A 12,378-nucleotide genomic window follows, 5' to 3' on the forward strand; every position below is an offset into this window, starting at 1 on the left:
TATGGCTCTGATTCTGTAGTTTACAGAAATACCCCATAGGTGGTTGTAAACTGCTGTATAGACACACGGCATTGCGCAGAAGGAAAGGAACGCCATATGGTTTTTGGAAGGCAGATATTGCTGGACAGTTTTTTTTTACACCATATCCCATTTGAAGCCTCCCTTATGCCACGAAACTCCAAAAAAGTGACCCCATTTTACACTTTTTGTGAGGCAAGGTAACAAAAAATAGCTGTTTTGGCACCGTTTTTATTTTTTGTTATTTATAACGTTAATCTGACAGGTTAGATCATGTGGTATTTTTATAGAGCAGGTTGTTACGGACGCAATAATATCAAATATGATTTTTTGTTTGTTTGTTTCAGTTTTACTTAACCCTTTCATGACCAAGGGTCATTGATGCCCCAATGTCCAGGTCAAAATTTACAGTTCTGATATGCACTGTTTTAAATAATAATATCTTTACAAGTGCTTTGCATATCATAACTGTTTTGACTTTATTTTTTCCAAGACACATAGGGTAAATATTTTATTGACTGATTTAATAAATTACTGTGTTTTTTTAATTATTATGAGCAGAGAAATAGTGAAAAAAGTCATTTTTTTAACTTTTTTTTGTTAATTTGGCCACTACACTCCCTTGATTAGTAGTACAAATGCAAATATTGATACCAAAATATATTACCTTACTGATCAGGACATATAGAATATCTGAATTGTGTACGTCGCCCACTCCCAGGGCACTTTATGGCGCCCAGAAGTAAAGGCATACCTTTCAGCTTAAAAGTGTCATTTTTTCCATAGGCCATCAGATAGCAGCATGTTGTCTTTGCAGTGGCCCTATGCAGCCAAAACATAAAAAAATCACCCAAAAAGGACACTACTGGGTAAAATAGACATCTTAAAGTATTCAACGAGGGGTATATTGTAAAAATGCCATTTTCCATTTTTTTCCACTTTTTGTTGGAAAATGGAACAAAAAATAAAAAAATAGCATTTTTTCACTTTGCTGCTAATTTAGCCCAAATTACTGCAAACATGCTGCAAGCTATCAAGAAAAAGCGCCCTAATATCAATGCAGGAAACTCTCCTGCACAAAATGACACCCCAATTGTATACGTCGCCCATTCCCAGGGTACTTTATGGCGCCCAGAAGTAAAGGCATACCTTTCAGCTTTAAAGTGTCATTTTTTCCATAGGCCATCAGATAGCAGCATGTTGTCTTTGCAGTGGCCCTATGCAGCCAAAACATAAAAAATCACCCAAAAAGGACACTACTGGTTAAAATAGACATCTTAAAGTATTCAACGAGGGGTATATTGTAAAAATGCCATTTTCCATTTTTTTCCACTTTTTGTTGGAAAATGGAACAAAAAATAAAAAAATAGCATTTTTTCACTTTGCTGCTAATTTAGCCCAAATTACTGCAAACATGCTGCAAGCTATCAAGAAAAAGCGCCCCAATATCAATGCAGGAAACTCTCCTGCACAAACTATTTCTTGTGTACGTCGCCCATTCCCAGGGCACTTTATGGCGCCCAGAAGTAAAGGCATACCTTTCAGCTTTAAAATGCCATTTTTTCCATAGGCCATCAGATAGCAGCATGTTGTCTTTGCAGTGGCCCTATGCAGCCAAAACATAAAAAATCACCCAAAAAGGACACTACTGGGTAAAATAGACAATACAAAGTATTCAACAAGAGGTTTATTGTAAAATAACTTTTTCCATTTTTTACACCTTTTGTTGGAACATGTAACAAAACTGCATTTTTTCACTATGCTGCTGAAACTGCAAAAAATAAATAAACTACAAAAAATAAATAAATACTAGTATAAGTACTTTATGTACTAAAAATACCAAAAGAGAACAGCAATATTATATATATTTTTCTTCATCAATAAAATTTTAAAGCGTGCCCGTGTATGATACTGTAACGGTCACGTCCACACACACACAGGGGGAAGGGTAGTGACCACTGCGCTCCACCCTCACCCCTGGCCCTGCCTACTTGCTTCACGAGTCCTGATGACAGGGGACAACTGGACGGCAATCCCTAACTTAGGATATGTGCAGGGAAGACAGACAAGACAAAATACGGAACATGAACGGACCGGGTCAGAACCAAGAGAGCTACGCAGTACAACGGATTAAGCAAAGAATGGTCAGGAGAAGCCGGGGTCAAATACCAGGAGAGTAGCGAAGTACAAGAGGAGTCCTAAGAGAATAGTCAGGTGGGAGCCGAGGTCACAATACTAGGATGTATGCGCAGTACAGGAGGAGCAGGCAGAGGATCATCAGGGAACAGGATCAGGTAAATATTCAGTAGTCCAACAAATAGCCAGGAGCCTAGAAATTAACAGGCAACCTGTAGCCAGCAGGCTGCCTGTATTTATAGTGGAGAGTGAGGGTCATGTGACGTGGCCAGCATCACATGACCGACAGACCAACCAGTCGAGCACCGAGTGATCAGCTCGGCGCTCAAGGCAGACTAGGAGCAGGGAGTCACCCAGCTAGTAAAGCCGCCCTGGGAATGAGGTCAAACACAGAACCTCATTCCAAAAGCTAAGCAACAGTTCTGCGGGCAATGGGGGACCGAGTGCACCTTCGGAACCCCGTGACAGATACACTTTAACCGCCTCACGTCCGCCCATAGGATATAAACGTCCTATGGGTGGACGTCTATTTCTGACAGCACGTTTTAGAACGTCCTGTCAGAAATAGCAGCTGCACGCTAATCGTGCAGCTGCTGATCGGGTTGCCCGCTGTCAGTGACAGCAGGGCAACCCTAAGACAAGGCAGGGACAGTGCCCAGGTGTCCCTGCCTTCACGAGCGCTGTGTCTGCAGAGCAGGAAGCGCTGTGCGCTTCCTGTTCCGGCCCGGCGGTCATGTGACCGCCGGGACCGGAGAGTGCAGGAGCTGTGTGAGGTCTCTCAGAGACCTCGATCAGCCCTGCTGTGAGGCTGTACAGCGCTAGATTGCTGCTGTACAGCCTCTATAGGGGTGCATTTGTCCTGTAACTGGGGCTACTATCTCAGCCCCAGTTACAGGAGAAATCAACTGTGAAAAAAAAAAGAAAAAGTGAAGCAAATGTCCCCCAGAGGTCTTGTATGACCTTATGGGGGACGAAAAGTGTAAAAAAAAATAAAAAAAATAAAGGGTTGAAAAAATAAAATAAAATAAAGTTTCACATGTAAAAAAAAAAAAAAGTTCCCAAGTTAGGAATAAAAAAAAAAAATTAAAATAGAAAAAATAAAGTAAAATAGACATATTTAGTATTGCCGCGTCCGTAAAAACCAGCTCTATAAAAATATCACATGACCTAACCCCTCAGATGAACACCGTAAAAAATAAATAAAAAAAACTGTGTCAAAACAAGCAATTTTTGTCACCTTGCATCACAAAAGGTGCAACACCAAGTGATCAAAAACGCGTATGTCCCACAAAATGGTACCAATAAAACCGTCACCTCATCCCGCAAAAAATGAGCCCCTACATAAGAAAATCTCTCAAAAAATAAAAAAACTATAGCTCTTAGAACATGGAGACACTAAAACATAATTTTTTTGGTTTCAAAAATGCTATTATTGTGTTAAAGTGAAACAAATAAAAAAAAGTATACATATTAGGTATTGCCGCGTCCGTAAAAACCAGCTCTATAAAAATATCACATGACCTAACCCCTCGGGTGAACACCGTAAAAAAAAAAAAAAAAAACTGTGTCAAAACAAGCAATTTTTGTCACCTTGCATCACAAAAGGTGCAACACCAAGTGATCAAAAACGCGTATGTCCCACAAAATGGTACCAATAAAACCGTCACCTCATCCCGCAAAAAATGAGCCCTACATAAGAAAATCTCTCAAAAAATAAAAAAAACTATAGCTCTCAGAACATGGACACATTAAAACATAATTTTTTGGTTTCAAAAATGCTATTATTGTGTAAAACTTTAATAAATGAGAAAAAGTATACATATTAGGTATCGCCACGTCCGTAACAATCTGCTCTATAAAAATGTCACTTGACTGAACCCCTAAGGTGAACGCTGTAAAAATAAATAAATAGAAACTGTGCTAAAACAACCAATTTTTTGGTCACCTTGCCCCATAAAGTGTTATATTGAATGATCAAAAAATCATATGTACCCAAAAATAGTACTAATAAAACTGGCACCTTATCCCCTAGTTTCCAAAATGGGGTCACTTCTTGGGAGTTTCTACTGTAAGGGTGCATCAGGGGGCTTCAAATGGGACATGGCATCTAAAAACCATGTGGAGTTCCTTTCCTTCTGCGCCCTGCCGTGTGCCCATACAGCAGTTTACGACCACATGTGGGGTGTTTCTGTAAACCGCAGAATCTGGGTAATAAATATTGAGTTTTGTTTGGCTGTTAACCATCGATGTGTTAGAGAAAAAAATTGATTAAAATGGAAAATCTGCCAAAAAAGTGAAATTTAAAAATTTGATCTCCATTTTCCTTTAATTCTTGTGGAACGCCTAAAGGGTTAACAAAGTTTGTAAAATCGGTTTTGAATACCTTGAGGGGTGTAGTTTCTACAATGGGGTTATTTATGGGGGTATCCACTATGTAGGCCCCACAAAGTGACTTCAGACCTGAACTGGTCCTTATAAAGTGGGTTTTGGCAATTTTCTTAAAAATTTGAAGAATTGCTTCTAAACTTCTAAGCCTTCTAACGTCCTAAAAAAATAAAATGACATTTCCAAAATGATGCCAACATAAAGTAGACATATGGGGTATGTTAAATAATAAATATTTTATGAGGTATCACTTTCTGTTTTAAAAGCAGAGAAATTGAAATTTAGAAAATTGCGATTTTTTTAAATTTTTGGGTAAATTTGGGATTTTTTCATAAATAAAGGTGAAATATTTTGACTCAAATTTATGACTATCATGAAGTACAATGTGTCACGAGAAAACAATCTCTGAATGACTTGGATAAATAAAGGCGTTCCAAAGTTATTACCACATAAAGTGAGATATGTCCGTTTTGCAAAATTTGGCCTGGTCAGGAAGGGGGCAAAGGGCCCAGATGGGAAGTGGTTAAAACAGTTTACAAAACACAGTGCTGGCCGAGAGGGGCAGTCAGGGCAAAAGTATCTTGTGTCTCGTCTGATGCCTCTTTTTGAGCAGACACGGCACCTCCTTTGTGGATGTCTTTGGTTTAGTGTTGGGGGTATAGCTGCAATAAAGTGCCTTTCAACTAATCTCCTTATTTCTTCTGCTTCCAGTGGGAGGGTGGGGCCTCTAATGGGGTACATTAATTTTTCAATAACTATTTCTTGATAGCAAAGAAATGTTTGTGTTCCCCCAGACTTTTTGTACAGCACATAGGAGTTGTACATTGCCATCTGTAGCAAATAGATAGATAACTTTTTATACCATACATAGGACTTGCGCATTACCTCGTATGGTTTAAGTACCTGATCAGACAGGTCAGTGCCCCCCATGTACTTATTGTATTCTAGTATGCAAGTCGGTTTTTGCTTATCGGTGGTTGACCCCCTTTCTCTTACTGGCACTGTGGCTTCTGTGTGAATCGTACTTAGCATAAGTACATATTTTCTGTCCTTGTAGCGTAGTGCCAGCAGGTTGCCACTACGAAGGGCATCAGATTGTCCTCTTTGTAGTTTTTTTGCCAGCAGGGATTGTGGAAAACCTCTGCGATTTCTCCTGAATGTGCCACATGCTCCCGTATTTGCTTCTTGCAGGCTCTGGAAAAGGGGAATGCTTGTGTAGTAATTGTCTATAAATAATTTGTAACCCTTTTGTAACAGTGGACCCATTAGTTCCCAGACAACTTTTGCATTTGTTCCTAAACCAGCTGGGCATCCTTGGGGGTTTAATTCGCTGTCCCTCCCTTGGTACACTTGAAATGCAGAAGTGTAACCTGTTGTGCTTTCACACAACTTGTAAAGTTTGATGCCATATCTGGCCCGCTTGGATGGAAGGAATTGCTTGAAATGTAACCTTCCTTTAAATTTTACAAGTGACTCATCAACTGAGACATTTTCAGAGGGGGTATAAACAGTTAAACATTTTTCTGACAGATAATCTAGAAGCGGCCTAATTTTATATAACCGGTCGTAATCCGGAGAAGAATTTGAGGGGCACTGACTGTTGTCATTGAAATGGAAGAACTTGAGGAGTATTTCATATCGCTGTCTGGACATAACAGTTGCAAAACTTGGGGTGCTATGGATGCGACTTGCCTCCCAATAAGACCGTATTGTAGTTTTTTTTACGATACCCATTGAAAATGTTAAGGCCAAAAATTTTTTCATTTCTTCCACATTTGTGGGTGTCCATTGTCCAGGCCGGGCATAGTAAGAGGAGGGGTTATTTGAAATATATTGAGCACCATATAAATTTGTCTCTTTTACAAAAAGCTCAAAAAGGTCGTCCGGTAAAAACAGCTGAAAAAACTGTAGTGGGTCAAATCCAGTTACATCCAGTGTAACACCTGGTACAGCATTAAATTCTGGGACAAACGGGATGCCTGTACTTGGGGGTTGCCAATTCAGAGATGCAATTTGAGGGAGCGTTTCAGGCACTTGTGCCTCTCTGCTGGAAGTTGGTATAACTCTGCTGGTGCTAGGCGTGTCTGAACTTGGTGCACTTGTAGTTGTGACATCTCTGCTGGTGCTAGGCGTGTCTGAATTTTGTGGTTTGGTGGTTCTGCACCTCTTTGATAATCGTCCAGCGTGCAGACTACTGTCAGAGCTCTCTGTGTCGCTCTCCTCAAAACCACAGAAACTGACATCACTATCAGCGTTATCAGACAGCTCACTGTCTAAGCACAGCAGTTCGTAAGCCTCATCTGCAGTGTACTGTTTCTGAGACATATTTCTGAAATAAAATTTTAAAAATAACTATCAGTGAACACACTATTATTTATTCTCCATTTAACTATATTAGGATGGATTAAAACAGAAAGTGTTCCTTTTGTTTTCCGTTATACCAATTCTGTTATTTTTCATTATAACCATGTTATACGGAAATCAAAACGCTTATGTGAGTGACACCCCCCCCCCCCCCCCTGCAACCTAATTAGCCCTATGTGACTTTTGGTCAGTTATTTCCATCAGTTATTGTGAGCCAAAACTAGGTGCAAATCTTTCCATCATACCTTATCTCTGAGTAGGCGTCACTACTAGTTTTGGCTCACAATAACTGATGGAAATCACTGATCAAATAACTGAAGTGTGAACTCAACCTTACAGTTCTGGAATGTATTGTATACAGTAACACTGACAGCATTATGCAAGGGATACACTGCATCATAAATCAATATAATGCTATGTGACCCCGTCAGTGCTGGAAGGTCAGGATGGGTGCTCTCGCTGACACGTGCTGAGAGACCAATGCGTAGAGCTTGCTTGTGTAAAAGGGATGCAACACTGGTGTCATGCAGATATAATTTTTTTTTGCGGATCTTTGTTTTGCGGACTGCAAAATTCATACGGTCATGTGCATGAGCCGCAGCACATCCAACTTTATGGGTGAATAAAGGACACTACTCTTTTCACTGAAATTGGATATTGTGCGGCTTTTTTTTCTTCTCTAAAGCCTCATTCACACATCAGTGTTCCATGCAAGTGTGCAGGATGCCATCCGTGTTTCGTGGATCATTAGAACGAAAAAACTAAGACGGATCCTTTATGGATGCATCACTGACCACATTTTCACGGATTTGAGCACGGACACGGATGTGTGAATGAGACTTAACTGTCAGATGGTTGATCCCACCTAAACTGCTGTCACTCTGTCTGTCACTTTTTTTCCATTCCTGCCTAATCAAGTTAGTAAAAGAAAAAAAAAATTATATATACATATGACATGTGTGAATAAATTGCACATTTTTTTACTTCAAGGAGTGCTGTGGATTTTCTTCTGGTATTGATCCACCGCGGGCACCCATACCATTACAGCAGTAGCTGAAGGAGTGCTGCCTGACCTTTTTCCATGTATATATATATATATATAGAAAATTAGGGCAGCACTCTCAGTGTAGGAATAAATCGTGTGCCTTACCAATTATCTGCTGTATAAAAAAGATAAAAAATCAGCGTCACATCCAGATAAAGTGAAAAAAGTGGCGTCCTTTATTCACCCAATTAGCGATATTTCAGTTCTCTTACTGGTACTAATCAGATTATATAAAAGAACTGAAACATCACTAAAGGACGCCACTTTTTTCAATTTACCTGGATGTGACACTGCTTTTTTTTATATACTGTAAAGATATCAAATGGAAAATTCAAGGCAGCACAAAATTGTAACCAAAGTATGGATTGCCCGCAATAAGACGCAACCCACCGTCTTGAAATACAAAGAAGAAAAGACTGCAGCACTTTTAAATCTGTGAAAAAAATGTGAGGTCCTTTATTCACCCATGCGACGTTTCAGTCCGCTTTCTGGGACCGTTCTCATAAGAAATTATGTTTTAGTGTCTCCATAGTCTGAGAGCCATAATTTTTTCAGTTTTTGGGCGATTGTCTTAGGTATAGGGATGAGCGAACCCGAACTGTATAGTTCGGGTTCGTACCAAATTTTGGGGTGTCCGTGACACGGACCCGAACCCGAACATTTTCGTAAAAGTCTGTGTTCGGGTTCGGTGTTCGGCGCTTTCTTAGCGCTTTTTGAAAGGCTGCAAAGCAGCCAATCAACAAGCGTCATACTACTTGCCCCAAGAGGCCATCACAGCCTTGCCTACTATTGGCATGGCTGTGATTGGCCAGTGCAGCATGTGACCCAGCCTCTATATAAGCTTGGGTCACGTAGCGCTGCACGTCACTCTGCTGATTCAAGCATAGGGAGAGGTTGCAGCTGCGACGTTAGGGCGAGATTAGGCAGATTAACTCCTCCAAAAGACTTCATTCTGTGATCGATCTGCAGCTGTGGATCATTGAAGTGCTAATATTGACTTGCTCACTTTTTTGAGGCTGCCCAGAGCGTTTTTAGATCACTTTTTTTCTGGGGTGATCGGCGGCCATTTTGTGACTTGTGTTGCGCCAGCACAAGCTATCACCAAGTGTATTTAACCATCAATAGTGTGGTTATTTTGTGCTATATCCTACATCAGCTGCAGGCTGAGCCTGTGTCACCGAAGTGCATTTAACCATCAACAGTCTGGTTATTTTTTGGCCATATACTACATCAGCTGCAGGCTGAGCCTGTGTCACCGAAGTGCATTTAACCATCAACAGTCTGATTATTTTTTGGCCATATACTACATCTGGTGCAGGCTGAGCCTGTGTCACCCAAGTGCATTTAACCATCAACAGTGTGGTTATTTTTTGGCCATATACTACATCAGGTGCAAGTTGAGCCTGTCACCCAGCGCCTAAAAAATAGACCTGACATTTCTATTCAACCAAATCTGTACTGTTTTAGCTGGTCAAGTTATTTGTAGTGACCGTAAAAGCACACTTTTTGTTCTGGGTTGAAAAACTATTCCCAAATTTGCCATTCTCAAAATAACTAGTTTGTGGCATTTGAGGCCTACTTGAAATCTATCCCAAAAAGGATATCTTACATTGAAGGTACTGATAGTGTCATTCAGAAAAACCTAAGACACACGCTAGCGTGCAGATAGAAGTCTGATTCTGTGATTAAACCTATACCTGTCACACAGCGCAAAAAAAAACAGGCCTCACATCTCTATTCAACCAAATCTGTACTGTTTTAGCTGGTCAAGTTATTTGTAGTGACCGTAAAAGCACTTTTTATTTTCTGGATTGAAAAACTATTCCCAAATTTGCCATTCTCAAAATAACTAGTTTCTGGTATTTGAGGCCTACTTGAAATCTATCCCAAAAAGGATATCTTACATTGAAGGTACTGATAGTGTCATTCAGAAAAACCTAAGACATACGCTAGCAAGCAGATAGAAGTCTGATTCTGTGATTAAACCTATACCTGTCACACAGCGCAAAAAAAAACAGGCCTCACATCTCTATTCAACCAAATCTGTACTGTTTTAGCTGGTCAAGTTATTTGTAGTGACCGTAAAAGCACTTTTTATTTTCTGGATTGAAAAACTATTCCCAAATTTGCCATTCTCAAAATAACTAGTTTCTGGTATTTGAGGCCTACTTGAAATCTATCCCAAAAAGGATATCTTACATTGAAGGTACTGATAGTGTCATTCAGAAAAACCTAAGACACACGCTAGCGTGCAGATAGAAGTCTGATTCTGTGATTAAACCTATACCTGTCACACAGCGCAAAAAAAAACAGGCCTCACATCTCTATTCAACCAAATCTGTACTGTTTTAGCTGGTCAAGTTATTTGTAGTGACCGTAAAAGCACTTTTTATTTTCTGGATTGAAAAACTATTCCCAAATTTGCCATTCTCAAAATAACTAGTTTCTGGTATTTGAGGCCTACTTGAAATCTATCCCAAAAAGGATATCTTACATTGAAGGTACTGATAGTGTCATTCAGAAAAACCTAAGACATACGCTAGCAAGCAGATAGAAGTCTGATTCTGTGATTAAACCTATACCTGTCACACAGCGCAAAAAAAAACAGGCCTCACATCTCTATTCAACCAAATCTGTACTGTTTTAGCTGGTCAAGTTATTTGTAGTGACCGTAAAAGCACTTTTTATTTTCTGGATTGAAAAACTATTCCCAAATTTGCCATTCTCAAAATAACTAGTTTCTGGTATTTGAGGCCTACTTGAAATCTATCCCAAAAAGGATATCTTACATTGAAGGTACTGATAGTGTCATTCAGAAAAACCTAAGACACACGCTAGCGTGCAGATAGAAGTCTGATTCTGTGATTAAACCTATACCTGTCACACAGCGCAAAAAAAAACAGGCCTCACATCTCTATTCAACCAAATCTGTACTGTTTTAGCTGGTCAAGTTATTTGTAGTGACCGTAAAAGCACTTTTTATTTTCTGGATTGAAAAACTATTCCCAAATTTGCCATTCTCAAAATAACTAGTTTCTGGTATTTGAGGCCTACTTGAAATCTATCCCAAAAAGGATATCTTACATTGAAGGTACTGATAGTGTCATTCAGAAAAACCTAAGACACACGCTAGCGTGCAGATAGAAGTCTGATTCTGTGATTAAACCTATACCTGTCACACAGCGCAAAAAAAAACAGGCCTCACATCTCTATTCAACCAAATCTGTACTGTTTTAGCTGGTCAAGTTATTTGTAGTGACCGTAAAAGCACTTTTTATTTTCTGGATTGAAAAACTATTCCCAAATTTGCCATTCTCAAAATAACTAGTTTCTGGTATTTGAGGCCTACTTGAAATCTATCCCAAAAAGGATATCTTACATTGAACGTACTGATAGTGTCATTCAGAAAAACCTAAGACACACGCTAGCGTGCAGATAGAAGTCTGATTCTGTGATTAAACCTATACCTGTCACACAGCGCAAAAAAAAACAGGCCTCACATCTCTATTCAACCAAATCTGTACTGTTTTAGCTGGTCAAGTTATTTGTAGTGACCGTAAAAGCACTTTTTATTTTCTGGATTGAAAAACTATTCCCAAATTTGCCATTCTCAAAATAACTAGTTTCTGGTATTTGAGGCCTACTTGAAATCTATCCCAAAAAGGATATCTTACATTGAAGGTACTGATAGTGTCATTCAGAAAAACCTAAGACACACGCTAGCGTGCAGATAGAAGTCTGATTCTGTGATTAAACCTATACCTGTCACACAGCGCAAAAAAAAACAGGCCTCACATCTCTATTCAACCAAATCTGTACTGTTTTAGCTGGTCAAGTTATTTGTAGTGACCGTAAAAGCACTTTTTATTTTCTGGATTGAAAAACTATTCCCAAATTTGCCATTCTCAAAATAACTAGTTTCTGGTATTTGAGGCCTACTTGAAATCTATCCCAAAAAGGATATCTTACATTGAAGGTACTGATAGTGTCATTCAGAAAAACCTAAGACACACGCTAGTGTGCAGATAGAAGTCTGATTCTGTGATTAAACCTATACCTGTCACACAGCGCAAAAAAAAACAAGCCTCACATCTCTATTCAACCAAATCTGTACTGTTTTAGTTGGTCAAGTTATTTGTAGTGACCGTAAAAGCACACTTTTTGTTCTGGGTTAAAAAACTATTCCCAAATTTGCCATTCTCAAAATTGTGGTGAACGGGAACAATGAGGAAAACATCTAATAAGGGACGCGGACGTGGACATGGTCGTGGTGGTGTTAGTGGACCCTCTGGTGCTGGGAGAGTACGTGGCCGTTCTGCCACAGCCACACGTCCTAGTGTACCAACTACCTCAGGTCCCAGTAGCCGCCAGAATTTACAGGGATATTTGGTGGGGCCCAATGCCGTTCTAAGGATGGTAAGGCCTGAGCA

General features: G+C 39.6%; 1 protein-coding gene across 1 annotated transcript; it reads right to left on the minus strand.

Annotated features, from left to right (window-relative positions):
* Positions 1–423: 423 nt before the first annotated feature.
* LOC121002380 (piggyBac transposable element-derived protein 4-like) lies at positions 424–6,864 on the minus strand. The gene is made up of 2 exons (XM_040433842.1): positions 5,425–6,864; positions 424–441 (listed from the first exon to the last, which is right to left on the minus strand). The coding sequence occupies exons 1-2, from the start codon at positions 6,862–6,864 to the stop codon at positions 424–426; spliced, it is 1,458 nt and encodes a 485-aa protein (XP_040289776.1).
* Positions 6,865–12,378: the final 5,514 nt, after the last annotated feature.

This window comes from Bufo bufo, chromosome 5, assembly GCF_905171765.1.
Source record: "Bufo bufo chromosome 5, aBufBuf1.1, whole genome shotgun sequence".
Classification (NCBI taxonomy): domain Eukaryota; kingdom Metazoa; phylum Chordata; class Amphibia; order Anura; family Bufonidae; genus Bufo; species Bufo bufo.